The following is an 18,430-nucleotide window of genomic DNA, read 5'->3' on the forward strand; positions in this document are numbered from 1 at the left end:
TATGTAGGAACAATGTAAGTATAGTATTTTCCATTTGAACTTACTAAGCATTATATGCTTACTCTAGTTGTTTTCCCTATTTATAGATCATCACATTGTGGAACTTGTCGAGTCGGACCAGTGTGAAGCATACACTATCAATAAGACAGTAGGATTATGTCCATTGTGAGTCTAAATATTGTGACAATACATAAAGGTATCTTGGTGTGAAAATGGTTATTTTGAGTTGATAGTTATATGGTAAATTGGTGATGGTTGAACTTGAATGTTTAACATGGCACATAGCTCAATTGATGATGATTTGGTCAAGTTAATGCTATTAAGCATGATAACCTTAAACTTGTATGATTTGGCATGTTAAAGGTTGCAAGTGAGCTAGTTGGAGTAGCTAAGTTGATGAATGATTTAAAAATGGTAAATTTGAATGTTAAAATGATATATAGCTTAATGTATGCTTTGGTTAGTTTATGTCAAGTTCATTGAATTGCTTGGTTTCCAAATTGCATAAGTGAGATATGTTGAATTGGAAAAAAATGAAGTATTTTAGGTATGGATAGTTTATATAAGATTGATTATGTCTAAATGATGGAGGTTGGTTAGTACTCTATTAAATGTTGATTTCACATTGTTCATAGGCTTGAATTGGTATGAAATGATATGGAACAATGGTGTTTTGGATTGTAGAAAAATGTATGAATGAATATAGGTGTTCAATGGAAAGCATGAAAAGTATACCAATGTGATTATTACCAATAACAGGAGCAACTTCGCGACCATAAGCCTCCGACATCGTGATATAGACCAACAATGACTGACATCATGAAGTCATGATGTCTGAAGTCACGACATGACTCATTGACTGGCGATGTCACGACATGGAAACCATGATGTCGCAATGTCAGCCCAAGATTTTAAAAATTTTACAATTTAGTCCTAATTCAGCTTCAAGTTAGCCAAAGAGCTTTCGTAAGCTCGTATGAGACTCGAAAATGATTATGTAGCATAGTATGAATATGAGTTATGCTTAATTACACATGTAAATGGTTGTATGATTTATAATTGACAATGGTTGCTCCGGTAACGAATGTAGCATCTTGTAGCTCGAACCTGGAGATCGGGTCAAGCAAGGGGTGTTATACTACCACCAAAGTTTTTTTATGAGCACACTGCTCATATGGGTGTAATGTCATTTCAAGATATTTAGTTTTAATGGGAGTTTGTAATTTTAAATGCTTTTCTATTATATACACATTTTCGGTTATTTTAATTTTGAGATATTTTAAAGTCATTTATGCAAAAATAAAATTGATTTGGTTTATTCACACTTTTATTTTGGTACAATTTGATCTCACGAAGGTTAAGAAGGATCTGGTTGGAAATAGACATGTTTAGATCACATTACATGTAATATCCATGCTACACATCCATACTTGATCTATATCATTTTATTTGTTAATATCGTGATCAATGATGGATTTAGTTACAAATATATGTAACAAAAGTTGCTTTGGTTCTATATTAACATAATTAATGAACGAGATTGTTTGGAGTATCTTTTAGATGTGATAGTAAAATTTTGAACTCATAAGGTTATATAATGACATGTAATTATAGAGTAATTAGTATGTATATATACATGACCCAGTATGAGATTGCTAGAAAAATATGGACATCACATATATATAATAAAAATAATTACATGTTACTATTTATTATCATAAAAGGTTAGCTCAAACTAAAAATGATCTAATTTGGTTAATTCTTAATTGGGTTTTAATTATTAAGTAAAGTATCGGTCAAATATGTGTAGATACTCAAGTAATTAATTTCTAATTATGACGGGTTGGCTAAAAATTCAGGTTAATGTGTAAAAGTTATATATTAGGGTTATGGTCTCCAAATTACACATTCATAATTTTTCTGACATCCCATCTTCAAAAAAGAGAGTCACATTAAATTAATTGTGTCCTAATTTGGAAGATTAAAATCACAAGATCCGAAGATTTCAAGAAATCAATAGATTCAGGTACTCTACTGCATTTATTTTTGTACTTGATTTATTTTTTATGATCTAACATGACAGATCTTGATTTATTAAGTTTTATATTAGAATTTTACGGTTCAAACACATTAACTCTTACAATGATTGCTTTTTGATAAAACAAGGCGTACACACCAAAGACTCTAAATTAAGGTGTAAATAAGACATTGGTGTTTACAATCTATTCGAGTTCAACTCAAATATTCTAAATATTTTTATACTATTAAGTTATATTATTGTGCATATTATGTATATCATCGACTCTAAATTTGATTATCGAACTACGCTTGAGCTTAAAACTGAATTTAAAAATGTATGAACTAAATCAAACTCGAATTTGAACTTAGGGTCCGTTTGATAGGGGAAAATATTTTTCGGAATTGGTTTTCCCCATTTTCCAGTGTTTGATTGGAGGAAAATATTTTCCTTTTGGAAAATCAATTCCGCAACACGGGAAAATCAACCCATATTTCTGGAAAATGTCTTACCCCTTAGAAATCGGTAAGACATTTTCCACAGCTCATCTATTCACCCTTGAAACCATTTCCACAGCTCATCATCATCTTTGCCTCATCTTCTCTGCTATTGTTGCTAATTTTTAAGCTGTATCCACAACATTTGCGTTTTGTTTTACTGCCGACAGTCTTCCCTAACCCTATCTCCCCTCCTCCATTTTTTTTCCCAAATCCAAAATCAAGGCATCAAGCTACCTCCGTCCTCCACCGGTCCACCTCCGGTCCTCACCCAGTTCTAGAATCAAGCATTTAAGGGTTTGTTTATTCCCGAATCGCCAACAAATTCGTATTTAAGGTAAACCGTTTGTTTACTCGTTGATGTTAAACCGTTTGTTTACTCGTTGATGTTCATAATTTGTTTGCGTTGTATTTTGATTTTTTGGGTAATAATGTTGCTAATTTTAACTTTTGCTTTACTGCCCTACAGTCTTCCAAATCTCTAACCCTATCATGCATTCCTCCATTTTTTTCCCAATTCCAAAATCAAGGTAATGTCTATGCCCTGAGAATGGTTTTTCATTGTGTTTTTAAGCTGTTTTATTCGCGTTGTATTTTGCATAAGGTAATGTCTGTGATGTTTAACTCTATCCTCTGTTTGTCCTTTATATTGTATTTTTTTCGTAATGCAAGTCTTGGTGTTTTGCTTAAGCTTGGTAAGTTGGAAATGAATTGAAAATGTGAGTCTTTTGACAATGCTTCAGCTTAGTAAGTGAGAAATTAATGGAAAATGTTGCATTTTAGTATAGTTTTTAAGTTATTCGATGTGATTTAGGAACTTCATTGCATTGATCTACTGGTTCTCTATGAGTAATATTATTGAGATTGTATTTTAAGATTGAGATATCTTTGAATGTTGTTGCTAAAGAATCTGACTGCACATACTATTAGAATACTTTGTTATCACAACAGGATTATTTGCTTTGTTAGTTGTAGCCGTCCAGGCTTAGATTATTTTCAAAAGTTTGAGAGTCCTATTCTTGCTGTTGTTGTCAGCTAGACCTTTGAATTTATCTCTGAAACCCTAAACCGGCTTGGACCCAATATGATCAAACTTGTATTGACCTGGTATAAAAAAACCTCAGCCTCCCAAACTTTAAATGAAGACCTAGAGCAGAAATAATCCAAAAATTTTAAAACTCGAGTTGATCTAATCTAAAACAAATCTGATCCATTCAAAAATATGAGCAACATATTATTGATTTGATGACATATAGAGTATAAGCAACATGGTAAAGATCAAGTTGACAGCAGACCAGGATAATCCAAAAATATGAGGCATTAGCATATAGAAATCATGCTCATTCCTTGATGTTACTTAAAAAAAACATATTATTTATCACTAAGCAAAACAATACATGTTGACTTGTCACATTGTGCTGAAAACAAAGTTTCAACTGAGCAAATCACTCAAAATCGTCTTGCAGCATATGTAAAGTTTACTGCTGCCAAAAGAATTGTTGCAGAGGAGACCAAAGTCCAGAAACTCTTTTTCTTTTGTGCTTCCACAACTGATTTCTCCATTACCTCAACTTTCAGCTTCAAATCTTAAGCTACTGTCTCTTTCTGTCATTGATTGTCTGCAGGGAAAAAAACAGTCAAGGTAACGAATACTTAAATTTTTGTTTTGTTTTTATTATGTAAACGGTGTATCTTGAGCTGCTGCGTTTGTTTAATTGGATGTTAAATTTGGAGCTTTTAAAGAAGCTATGACTTCTTTTTTTTGCTTTGATTTACTTGTAAAAGTTAAAATTTGATGTAGATTAGCTTTTAGGCCTTTGTAAAAGCTTACAATTCAATTTTTGAGATAGCTATGCATTAATGATTGTTTTAAAGGAAAGGATTAAACAAATTATACCAAATGATATAACCCCTAAATGATATAATCCAGTTTGAAATGTATGTAACATACTCTATCAAAAGTTCTAAGAGCAAGATTGTGAGGTTCAATGAGCCTAGTGGACAATACCTCTGTCAAAAGTTCTAAGAGCAAGTTTGCAACCTCTTTCTTCTACAGAAGGAGTGCAGTTAAAATTGTGAATGAGAGGTTTATATTTGATCGATTTCTGTCTTTTTCTTCTATAATTTCCTGGCCTTATGATGCGGGGAACCTTATTGAACCCCATATTCTTTTAGGGAAATATAGTTATTTTTCTCATGTTGTACTAGCTGAACTGTATTGTTCTTTTATATATGTGCTGCTATAATTTTACCGGGTTGTTATACATTATCTTAACTCACACGACTTGTACATGATGCAAATGTCTATATATACATGACAAACACATTCTAAACATGAAATATGAGTTGCATTTTACTAATATCTCTTGCGACTGGTGCCTGATGTGATGTCCATATATCCAAACATGAAAATGTTGGTTCCAATTTACATATCATGAAGATGGTAGTTATATAATTTTACATTCATGTGTTTTGGTGTGATTGCGGATCAAGGATGGTTTTTTGAGGGGAAAGACCTGGTTGTGTCTGTTATATATCGCAATGGGGGAAGAGCAGATCTGTGCTCTCAAAGACATTAGTCCTAAGTAGTTTCAAATTCATTTATTGCAAATCTTAGATAGAACCATAAAAGACTTTGGCAGTACTAAATGCGGTTTTGATGTTTTGTTTTGGGTTTGGATAGAAAAAAGAGAACAACAATATAACTAGTTTCTTGTTGTGCTATGGATTACTGTTTTGCTTTTCTTTTCAATAATTTTATTATCTCGTCTTTATTTTTGTGTTGGTAACATTTAAATTCTAGCTTTTAATTGCATATTACACTTGCATTAGTTACCCAATATATATTAATGTAGCAATTTAAGTTTGACATATCATTTAGTACGAGTTAATACAATATACTAGTTTTTTTAAAAATGAAATTTTCTAATAATTACAGTATTTTATTTTAATTTAAATCCCATGTTAAATATATGTATCACAAGAATCAGATTGGATAAAAGTAGAATCAAATTAATATAAAATTTAAATACAAATAAATGTTTTAATAATGAAGAAGTAAAATCAAATCGGTATAATCTACAAATAGATGAACATTTGGAATTTAATTAGATAAAACTTTTATTAATAAAAATTTATTTATAAATAAATCATTGCAATATGTGTAAAAATAATTTAAAATATAAAATTTATTAATATGTATATAAATTTATTAATATATGTAAAAACAACTTTTCCGGAAAATATTTTAGGAAATCATCAAACAATAGAAAATATTTTACACAAATTCAATCAAACACCGAAAATATTTTCCAGAAAAGTAAAACATGTTTCAAAAATTATTTTACGAAAAATATTTTACTGCCAATCAAACAGACCCTTAAATATAAAAATTAATAAATGAATCTAATCAAATTCAAATAAGTCGATCATATTTCAATTCAAGCTTAATTTTAAAAATAAATATTCCATCAAACAACAAATTTCAAATCAAAGAGTCATTTTGACTCAACTCAATTAAACCTCTACTCTGAACAACACTGCTTGTATTAACTGAACCCTGCCTGCGCAGCCCAAGTTTCAATCCATTATTTTATTCTCTCAATTAAAGGGGAACAATCATTTTCAACCCTGATTATAGGAAATAAATATTTTAATCATAACAGCTATGATTTATTTTATATCTTCAAGAATCTTCCATATTACACTATCAAAATATGAAAGATTTTTCCCACGAAAGTGGAGGTCAATTAAATCAATTGAAAAAGACAACGTGGTACATTATTCAGAGTTGCCATTGTTATTTGATTGCTGTTTACTTTCAATTTTTTGTTCTGATACAACAATTATTCGAATTCGAGTTATTTTTGAAAAAATAAATACTCGATTAATAGGTTACAACTTGGATTCAAACTTTCAACTCATTTAACATAAAGAGATTAAATAGAAGGACTAAACTATGTCAAAAATTTAAATTATAGGGACTTAATCCTAAATTTGAGCATAATAGAAGGGCCAACACTATAATTTGACCAACGAAAGAGAAAAACGATAGAAAATAAATAGAAAAATTGTCTTCCCTTTTTTAGGATAAATCTTAAAATTATACATGAACTTTGGTCAAATGTGTAATGTTACACATGAGCTATGATTTTGTGCGATTTTATACATGAAATTTTGATTTGACTCAAATTTTACAAATCACTAAAACAATTATCGATATGAAAATAATTCTATTTATGTAACATGAAAAGAAAATTAATGTATTTATTTATTTAAATGTGTATGGATGAATCACAATCAAAATCGATGTATACATTTAAACCATGATCAAAGTTTCACATGTACAATTGCACCAAGTGAAAGTTAATGTATCAAATTGTACAATAAATCAAAGTCTCATGTACAAATTTAAGATTTATCCCTTAATTTTGTGTTTAAAGTATGTATTTTAATACGTCAATAAATTTTATATTCAAGTAATGATCCTCTTACATTTTTGCATTATATTTAAATTGTTTTACTATATTACAATTAGAAAAGTCTAGAAAATTTGCATTCAGTGTTTGCATTATACCTACATAATTTTTATAATAATTCAATTTATAGAAGATATTCATATTAATATATTTTTGTACTTGTTATTTTGATAGGTTGATATATTTGTGTAATATTTTAAAGTTATTTAAAATAATTATTGAATATATTAAAATTTAATTATTTAATCCCTAAAGTAATTAGTCACAAGCTAATTTAATGTGTCTAAATAATTAGTAGAAGTATAATTTAAATAAATATTAGCTTGTGACTAATTACTTCATAAATTAAAAATAAATATTATTATAAATATCTTAACTTCATAAATTAAATAAATATTATTATAATTTAAAATAACTTCCATTTTACAATTAAACTATATTTAAAACTAGTTGTAGTAATACCTCAAAATATGTATCCGTGACTTTGTATAGTAGTTGAAGTTGTGGTAGATGCGCCTAAAAACCGAGTGAATTTGGCGGCGGCAACCAACGACAACTGTAGATGGAGTGCCACCTCTTTCATACTGTCGAGTTGGGCCCCACACACCTCACAAATTTGTCAAATTTCCAGATGATTTGAGGATGGAAACTTCTAATACATTTTACCAATATTCTAAAATATATATATATATATATATATATAAATACCAAAATGGTATGTCAATAGCAGTAGTGTCTATCTCATAGGTGACATCATTATTTTTTTATTTCTTAAAAATATTATTTTATTAGTGGTGTCTCTCTCATAGGCGGCACCACATTAGTATATAAGTTTTGGGTCTAGTATGTGCCCGTATATATATCTACAGAATTAATATATAGGGGTGGTGCCTATCTAATAGGTGGCACTAGTGACCCTTATCTGATAGGCAGCACCATTGAAGCAATTTTGGTCTCCTATTTAATGGTCCCAATGAAGAAGAGAATTAGGCTTAAAAAAATAACAGAAAAGAAGGAGAAAAAAGAAAGGATAAGAAAAAAGAAGGATAAGATATTTTTATTTTTTTAATAGAATGAATTATGATGAGAATAAATTATTTTGTTACTCTTGTGTAGTTTGTTTATTGTTGTTTTTATGTTGTTGTTTTTTATTTTAAAGTTATTTTGTTAGTTACTATTATAAATTAATTTTTAGTTTAATGTTTATTGTGATTTTGTTAGGTTATGAATGTAAATTTTATTAATTTTAATTTATTTTAAAGTTATTTTGTCAAGAAATTTTGTAATTAGGTTAATTGTTTGTTTAGGGTTTATTGTGATTTGTTAGGTTATGAATGTAATCTTTTAATATTTTTAATTTATTTGAAAGTTATTTTTTAGTAACTATTATAAATTAATTATTAGTTAGTGATGACACCAGAGAAAAATAGATAAAAACTGAAAATCGAAAAAAAAATATTTTTCTGTCATAGATATGGGTAGAAATGGCAATAAATCTGATATTGCTTGATGGGATAACAACTTCAGCACAAAGGGAGAAAGTTGATAAGATGATTAGAGAATTACAAGATTACATAATGAAACTAGAAGAAGACATCGTTCAACACCTTATTACCGTAAATCAAAATATGCAAGAAGTGTTATGGAAGGGTCATGAACTAATTAGAAAGAATAAAGTGTAATACTTGACCCTTAGAGGGACATTAACAAAACGGGAGCATCAAATCATTTTAGACCAACTTTGGAAGACATTGGTACCACGAACCTATTGGAATATAGTTATATACTTCGTGAAGTTTTTAATCTCTTATGGTACAGGGAAAATAGTGAGACAAAATGTAGGTTCGCGAGAGTTGACTAGGAAACAAAATGTCTTTGACATGCCATGGATGGATAAATTATTTGTTAGGAAATTACCAAGAGAATTTATAAATTCAATATCCGTTATAAAGATTGAAGAGGAATAAGATCCTGAGGAATTTCCAAATTGGATTGTAGAAAATGAATTTGAAGAGAATTCAGAATTTAATATAGAGAATTTCCCGGAGGAAGATACAGAATCGGAGGTGGAAGAAAACGTAGAAATGAGTTTAAATGGTTAAATGTAAAGATAAATGTTAGAGAGTAGAGAATGTGAAAAAAAAAAGAGTAAATATGATTGTACATGTACGAAATGAGAACTGAAAAAGTCTAAGCTTATGAATGAAAAATTTTGCATATTAATATAATTTTTATCTCTTTTTATTCATTAAATTTTTATGTAAGTTTTTTTTTTGCTATTTGAAATTATTTTGAGAATTTTTATTTCTTTTTAATGATTTAGTATTGAAGATGGATAATCAGTTTTTCAGTATGTGTTTATTTTGATGGAGTAATTTTGACAACAATCGTTTAATGTATATTTGAATGTCGCCAACAAATAGCAATGAGATTTAATAGAAATATCTCGTTTGGTGATATGAAGGAAATGATTAATGCAAAAATTGTTAGACGTTGTGGGGGAAGGATCTTGAAACTTTTCTACAAGTTTCCAGTTTAGACAGATCCCATCAAATTCAAAGAAATGGAACTTGTAGACGATGAAGACGTGGAGACAATGGTCGCTCTTTATTGTCCGTAGGCCAGAGATTTGAAAGTAAGGAAGAGTGCATGTTTTCCATTAAGCTATATAACATGAATATATTAGTGGACTACAAAGTCACCGTGTTTAAATCGATATTATATATATTAAGGAGTGTTGGAGGTCGATAGAAGGCTGCAATTGGCCGGTATGAGCAGCATTTATCCAGAAGTCGCAGATGTAGGAGATACAAAAATTTGTTAGGCATCACACATGCACTTTAACACATACGACTGAAGATCATCAGAAATTTGATTCCAAAACTATCTATACGTGCATCATGCCAATGGTGAAGGGCATGTCGACCATTAAAGTTTTGATACTGATTGCTAAAATGCAGGTACGAATCCAGTATCGAGTATATTACCGGAAGGCATGGATAGCTAAACAGATGGCAATGGAGTAATTTTACAAAGATTTCAATGCGTCGTACAATGAGTTACAGGGATGGATAGCCTCTATGCGGGAGTACGTGCCGAGGACTATCATTGAGTTACAAACACAACCTTATTACGGTCCGAATGACCAACTACAACCGGGAAATTTTTTTTATCAAGGATGCTCTAGATGTTTGATCCATGCATGCATATATTTCCCCACTGCAAACCGTTTGTTCAAGTAGATGAGACCTGGTTATACGAAAAATATACACAGATCCTGTTTCTTGCGACAAATATACGGCAAAGATACGGGCCGGAAGAAGTGGAGTACTGCGGTGGATACGAGCCAGGAGAAGTCGAGTACTGCGATGGCATTGGGCTAAAGATATCAAACTCTGAATGATATCCGTGACCTGACGAGCTCGAGAAATAATCATCGCCTTCCAAGTCTGGATGATAAGAACTATCCCTAGAGTGTAGCACCGACTTTTGCTTTAGCTTTGGCTTGGGTGCAGGAGGCGGATGTGGAAGGGGATGAGAGGGTTGCCCAAGTCATGTCATATGTGGGGAGACTACCATCGATTTCCCACCAAACAAATATGGCTTTCCCATCTCAGAGTACCACTGTATGTACTCTAATAAGGGCTGCAGATCCAAAGCACGATCCATCTAAGGTATCCATCCCAACCGGTTGTTCCACATTGCAATATATTCTTTATGCACTTCCGCCCAATCATTGAATGTTTCCCCCTCTTGTTAATTCCATAGATGTCCCTCAACCGTACTGGCAGTGTCGGGATATACCGTAAGCAACCGAACTGCCGAAGTACTCAATCACCATGATACCACTCTACTGTTTGGAAATTGATAACAGGTGTGCTAATGCACCATAGGTTTGAGTGGACGTGGACAGGCACGAGGGAATCACCGCCATAATTTCTAGGATAGAATATGACATCCAAATGAACTACACAGTTAATAACATGATTATATTAACGCAGGTCGAGTGAAATAAAATAATAAAATGTCATGAATATTAGAAAAACTTATCCCATCTCTAGCATGATTCTCGATCATCAGACGGTATATTGGAATCGTGTATGACCTTCCGATACCCAGATTAGTGCTCCATCTATGAAAACAAACTGTTAGAGTAATATCATCCAAAAAAAATGTCAACTAATTGTTATAATGAGTAAAAATTCATTACCTATTCACGAGTGGAAATACATATGATTGGTGACTAATCAATGCCAAAATGACATCTAGTAAAGCGCTCAAGATTGCAACAATATAAGGCATCCGCCTATGTCCACCGCAGAAGGATTTGTTGTCCGACAAAGTTCGCGATACAACATAGCTAACTCTGCGGACCCCCAACTGTACGAATAGATGTTATGCAAATCAGATAATAGGGGTAAGTACATCAAGTGGACCTTGTTGTTGTTTTCATTCGGCATGAGTACACCCGCTATAATGTGCATAATGTAAGCTCGAACTGCGTACATCACCTCCCATTCACTGGCAGTATTCGGTAAATGCTCGAAATTGGCCTTTAGCCATGAAAACCTGAAACCCATAAATTTTCCCTCACTGGGCGAGTGTCCAAGTAAGTTATAGCAAATGGCGACCGACCTAGAGATCGAACTTGTGCCCGTGACTGCATTCCCGTTGATGGGGAGCCCGAGCTACAGTGCAACATCCTATAGAGTGATGGTGCACCCCCCACACGACAAATGAAATGTGTGGGTCTCTGGACGTCATCGCTCGACCATAGCGGATATTAAGTCATATCATAAATCAAAGGTGCGGATCAATGCCACTGATCCAAATCCAGCTAACTCCAAGTATGGCATGAGGCGTTCATCTGGAAGATAGCCTACACTATTTACACGACCCCTTAATGCGCGGTATGGACCCTGACATTATTAAATTAGCAAAATAGTTAATATAATCACATTAATAGTATTTGATATGTGATCATCATTATTAATCAAAGAACTTATTTGTTGCAAATTTGAAATTAGAAAAAGGAATCCATTTTGTTTTTGCAAAAAACAAGTAAATAATTTAGATTTGAGCATTTTATCCCAATAATAGGAGAAAGAATATTATATACTAAACTTCGATAATTAATTTCTAAAGGATTCATTTTCAATAATTATCAAAACACATTAATATTATACATACAATAAATAATACGATAAATATAGTACAATAAGAATATAATTACAAAAAAATATCTCATAAATTCTCATATTTTACCTACATAAAAAATTTATATTAGTTTACAATAATAATATAATTAAAATAAACATAAACTATCTAAACATAAAAAACATATGAATCGACAAAAATAAAATAGAAACATACATGTTTAGTTTCTTTCAAACAACCTATAAAATTATATAAAAACAAATTTAATCGACATGTCAATAAATCAATAAAATTGTCAAATAAATCAAAAAATAAAATTACATTATAACAAATCACAAGACACATTAAACTAAACAAATAATTTATAACCTAATCATAAATTACTAACAAAATAACTTTAAAAAAATTAAAAACACAAAAAATATACATTTATAACAAGTCACAATAAACACTAAACTAAACACAAACAATTTATAACCTAATCATAAATTACTAACAAAATAACTTTAAAATAATTAAAAAACAAAAGAAAATTTACATTCATAAAAAATCACAATAAACACAAACAATTTATAATCTAATCATAAATTACTAACAAAATAACTTCAAATAATTAAAAAGGGTAAACTATCAAAATAGTCACTTTTGTTTGACTCAGGTTGCATTTTAGTCACTTATGTTTGAAATGTTACGTTTTAGTTACTTACGTTATCGTGTTGTAACATTTTAGTCACTGCGTCGTTAATTGTCGACAATGGTGTAACGGTAAGTTGATGTGGCACGTTAAATCATCATTTCAAACGAAAATTTTAGGTTAAATTCTACAATTGGTTCCTATATTTTTTCATTTTCAACAATTTAAAAATTTTCTTTTATGTTCTTCTAATTTGTTTTTCCATTCTCTTATGCTTCTCCCTCTATTTTCCTCCCTTCTTTATTTCTTTTAACCTAGTTTTTCTATGCTTTCCATTTGTAACTTGTCCACAAGCTCGCCTCACTCGAAAAAATTAAATTGTTCAAAAAAATAAAATATAGAAAAACTACATTGAAAGAAATGGAGAAGGGAGGAAAACAAAGGGAGAAGCATAAGAGAATGGAAAAGAAAGAAAGTTAAAAGAACATAAAAGAAAAAAATTAAATTGCTCCAAACGAAAAAATATGGGGACCGATTGTATAAATTAACCTAGAATTTTGTTTGAAATGATGATTTAACGTACACATCGCCATCATTACATTAATGTAAACTAACGGCAAGCAGTGACTAAAATGTAACCTTTGAATCAAACAAAAGTGACTATTTTGGTAGTTTACCCTTAAAAAACAAAAAATTACATTCATAAAAAATCACAATAAACACTAAACTAAACACAAACAATTTATAACCTAACCATAAATTACTTGACAAAATGACTTTAAAATAATTTAAAAAACAAAAAAATTACATTCATAAAACTCACAAAACACTAAGTAAACACAAACAATATATAACCTAATAATAAATTACTAACAAAATAACTATAAAATAATTTAAAAACAAAAACAAAAATTTACATTCATAAAAAATTACAAAATACTAAACTAAACACAAACAATTTATAATAATTAATAACAAAAAAAACAACATAAATAAAATAACTAATCCCTTTAAATTAAAAAAAAACCATTAATTACTAACAAACATACCTTTTTTCTTTCTTTCTTTTTTCTCGTTCCTCTCCTTTCTTTCCCTCTTTTTTTCTCCCTGTTGAAACCCTTCTACAAGGGGACCATGGTTATAAGGTCCCTCATCCTCATTTTTTTCCCTTGGACGGGACTAAACACTATAAATTTACAGTGCACAGTCACTTATAGAGCGGATGGCTCACTGGCACCAATGCTGCCTATCAAGGAGGCGTGACTTGTGCCGCCAGTCCATGTGGCACCACTTGCGAGCGAGCAGGTCGTATTTCAACTGTATTTCGGGTTTTTTAAAATTGTGGTGCTGCCTATGAGAGATGCACCACTAATAAAATAATATTTTTTTTAAATAAAAAAAATTAGGAAAAAAATGGTGGTGCCAGGCACCACCGCTACTAACATACCATTTTGGTATTTAATCCTACTGACATATCGTTTTGGTCCTTTTTTTTTTACATTATTCAGGTAAAAAGCTTTAACCTTACAACAATTTTCTTTTGTCTTTCATTTTTTTTAGAAGAAATTGATTAATTCTGAAATAGAGTATATTGAGATAAACCTTACACTATTAATTAAATTCCTAATTATAAATACGTAAACTTAAGGGTACATTACCTAGTTGACCACTCAATTTTTAGGGTACTTGCATTTTGGCCATCCAACCATTAAATCTCTAACGATAGTTAACTTGTACACGCTATATCATATTCACATTTTCATTTTGGTCACTCAACTTCTAAGTTGTTTTCATTTTGGTTACCTAGAAAGTATCTTTTTTAATATTGGTCAAGATAAAAATATTAAAGATTAAAGTAAAAAGCGGTTGAAACTAAAATAATGCTTTAAAATGGTCAAATTGTACTTTGTTTATCTCCTTGCTGAAAGTTTTAAATTCTTTTTTTTCATATTGAATTTTTAAGTTTTAAAACATCAAAATAAATTAAATAAGTTATTGAAATTTTTTATCCTTGGATACTCTCAACCGATGGTGATTTGCTATTATAATAGTGAAATTAATTAAATTAATTAATTTAGTCTCATTTTAAATCTTAAAATATTATTTATGTTTCCAAATTGGCATCAACTCAAATAAATCATCTTTAATAATTGTACATGAAACCCAAATTTCTTTTGATTATATGATCTCGAGGCTTTCATATTGAGCTAAAAACAAAGAAAAATCCTTATAATTAATTAAAATTGTCTTCCATGCCAAATAAAACTCATAATTTTTTCATCATTTTGTCACCCAAACGAAGAATAAGCAATTAATTTAATCAATTGCAATGACTTTTCTATGCTTTTAGTCTGGTAAAAAGATTTGAGATTATATAATAAAAAATTTTTAAGTTTCAGAGACAATTATTAAATATGAGTTATCGAGTTGATTTCATTAATAATAATATGGAAACATAAAATAAAATAAATTTAAAAGGGATTAATTTAATTAATTTCAATATTACAATAACAAATCAATTTACATCATCAATGGATAATTTTTTTCAACATTTAATTTAAATGATGTTTTGAAATTTGAAATCTAAAATTTCAATATTGAAAAAATTAGAATTTTAGGCAATATGATAAACAAGTACAATTTAATAAATTTTAATGCATTATTTTAGTTTCTACAACTTTTACTTTAATCGTTAATTTTTTACCCTAATAATACTTTAAAAAATGATTTTTTTTGTGACTAAAATAAAAACGACCTAGAAGTTGGGTAACCCAAATAAAAGTATAAACATGATGTGGCATGTACAGTTATAACGGTTGTGTGAATAAAATGAAATGAGTGACAAAATTGTAAGGATTTCATGTTTGGTGACTAAAAATGAAAGAACTCTAAAAATCGAGTGACCAACTAAGCAGTTTATCCGTAGACTTAAACATTAGGCAGTAGGGAAGGAGAAAAAGCCGCAGCTGGCAACAACTATTCTTTTTTTTTCTTTGCTTAACGAAAATGAAGGGAATTGATTAGAACAGGAATGGTGGTTTGGTATGAAAAATGAAGATCCGGAAGCAATAAATAATGAAATTATTGATTATGGAATGGGTGGTAGTAAGGAAACACGTACGGATCTGCAATTCAATGATTACATTATGTGATTAATTTGCAAGTAAACTAATCATAAGAAATCTCAGCTGCTCCACCAAGAAATCAAGAAACTTGGCTCCGTCGCCCTCGCTGTTCTCATTGTGACCATTATATTATTATAATAATGTTGGAGATTTACGGGAGAAGGAAGGGATGTTGCTGAATTCATGGACGCATGTTTAGGGGTCACTTCCCAATTTCCAGTGGAGTTTTGTTTTCACTAGAAATTCCATTGTCACATTAATTTCACCCGCAAGAAACAATTGAAGGCCTTCTACGCTTTCTTACATAATACATTGCGTCCAAAACAACTTTAGCTTGCTGCTTCTTTGTTGGTGAGATTAATTATAAACATCTGGCAATAATGTTGAATTATTTATTTGTCTTGGAACATCAACCCACGTCTCTTCTTCAAATCAATATTATATATGCATGATTTTCTTTTATTCATCAATTTTAATTAATATATATAACTACACAACTAAAATTAAATATTAGTATGAAGCTTAATAATAATGGGATGGTGGTATTTAAGTTTAACTATTTCTTTTGATTTTATTTTATTAATTTAGTAAAATGTACTCCTTAATTTATGACTTTTTGTTGTTATAAAGAGAAAATAAAATATTTTTTAATTCTTAATTAAATTTAAAGGTATTTAGGTTTTCCAATTTAGTATATTAGAGTTCTTGAATTTTCTAAAAATATATTCTTTCTACGTATGCATAACATTAACTAGGGTATATGTATGCATAAATTAGTATTCGGTTGCTTACTGTTTTGGCCAGCTCAAGAATATTCCGTTTCTTTTACCATGAATTTCCCAGTAAAATATATATATCAAAAATGGGGGTAGGGGTAGGACGACTCTTCAACCCTCCAATGTATAAATTGGTTGTTGTTTTCTGAATTCAACCCCCTCGGCAACCCACATTTCGCATCTCCCTGTGCTAACCGCAGGGGTTGCTCTGAAATTACGATAGCCGATTTTAATTAATACATTAGGGACCCTTCTTCTTGTCTCCTTGTTCGGTGGAGGAAATATCAGGTACATTAATGGCATCCATCTCAAGGGACAAGAAGAAGGCTCCTCATGATGATCACAATAGCTTGGCCACGCCTCACAAAAGAAAACGATCCGCCGCGCTCAACGTCATCAAGGTGGCGCTTTACATGTTGCGTCTCAAATCAAGCAAATCCAAATCGGTTCAGGCTAATATGGTTCCCAAGGTTTCTTGGAAGAGGCTTCTAGGGTCAATGCGTCCGATGCATTTACAAAGCAACCAATCACCGCCCCCTACTATCGAGGCCAAACCTGGGTTCATGCTTGAGCCGGAGTTCATACCCGTAAGTCAACCAACAGAGGAAGCTATTGCGACGGCTCCCTGGTCTCCAATGGCTTCGTCCGATTCATCTTTCATGAGCCAGTACGAGTCACCTTTGAATCAAGAGATTCATGTTATGGAACCTAGTGAAGAGGAAAGCTGGTTCGATGATGATGGCGGCGACGAGATGATTGATGCCAAAGCTGAAGAGTTCATCGCTCAGTTTTACCAACAAATAAGGCTTCAAAACTTGATGAATCAATGAAATCCTCCCCCCCCCCCCAAAAAAAAAAAAAAATATATATATATATATTGGTCAATAACGTATTGACGGCATTCGATTTGCATGCATGCACGTTGGGCTATTGGGGTTATGTTTTATTATTTAATTTTTGGTATTGGTTGCAAAGGGAAACAACACAGGCGCAAGGTGTTTAGATTGTAGTAAAAAAAGGGAGTGCTATCGTGTCTCGTGATTTAAGTTTCAGTATCGAAGCGGGATGAGATAATTTTCCATAGATAGTAGGACGTTTTCGATTCAATTGGTGCACGATATCAGTAACATCATTCAGCTTACAAATTTATTATATTGCTTTGGTCCAGGTTTTCCCATTGTGAGATCACATTGATCTGAAATTTCATTTTTTTTTCGTATTCACATTGTAAAAGCGTCTGATATTATGATAATGCTAACTAATAGCACAAGAAAAAATCTTCTTCTTTTTTTATCATTATTTTTCATGTTGTAAATTTCTTAACACTCTAGTTCACAGGATTGTACTTGAACTAACATCATGAAATTATGGCTGGTCCAGGGCCGAGTAAAGCGGGCTAAATTAAACCAAGAGACTGATATCGCTTTTACTTGTAGGAAGAAAATGCAGCGGCATCCAAAAACAAGGCTCCCTTACTTCTTTTAATATGATCATCATCTTTTGTCGTTTATTGTTTGGCAAAACACCTTCACTACAGATCATTAACACCGCACTTCCACCCGTAACCAAAACAATGGAGTTTAAAATTCAGTGGTCATTTGTGAGTAAACTTGTTCGCCTTTTGTGCGTGATTTAACGTAGAAGAGATTGTGAGAGAGTTTTTGAAACTATAGTTTTTAGGAGGGTGAATTTTGTTGGTAAAAAATCTTTCCGGTTACTTTCAATTTCGATATTGAGTAAATTGGT

General features: G+C 31.0%; 1 protein-coding gene and 1 long non-coding RNA gene across 2 annotated transcripts; both read left to right on the forward strand.

The window, feature by feature from the left end:
- The first annotated feature begins 2,782 nt into the window (after nucleotides 1-2,782).
- Nucleotides 2,783-4,112, forward strand: LOC128042302 (uncharacterized). The gene is made up of 3 exons (XR_008197472.1): nucleotides 2,783-2,851; nucleotides 2,984-3,044; nucleotides 3,981-4,112. It is a non-coding gene; the product is annotated as an uncharacterized LOC128042302 (long non-coding RNA).
- Nucleotides 4,113-16,820: 12,708 nt separating this feature from the next.
- LOC105794717 (uncharacterized) lies at nucleotides 16,821-17,944 on the forward strand. The gene has a single exon (XM_012624021.2). It carries the CDS (start codon nucleotides 16,981-16,983, stop codon nucleotides 17,512-17,514), a length of 534 nt encoding a protein of 177 aa, XP_012479475.1. The 5' UTR covers nucleotides 16,821-16,980; the 3' UTR covers nucleotides 17,515-17,944.
- The last annotated feature ends 486 nt before the right edge of the window (nucleotides 17,945-18,430 follow it).

This window comes from Gossypium raimondii, chromosome 7 (assembly GCF_025698545.1).
Source record: "Gossypium raimondii isolate GPD5lz chromosome 7, ASM2569854v1, whole genome shotgun sequence".
In the NCBI taxonomy this organism is placed as follows: Eukaryota; Viridiplantae; Streptophyta; class Magnoliopsida; order Malvales; family Malvaceae; genus Gossypium; species Gossypium raimondii.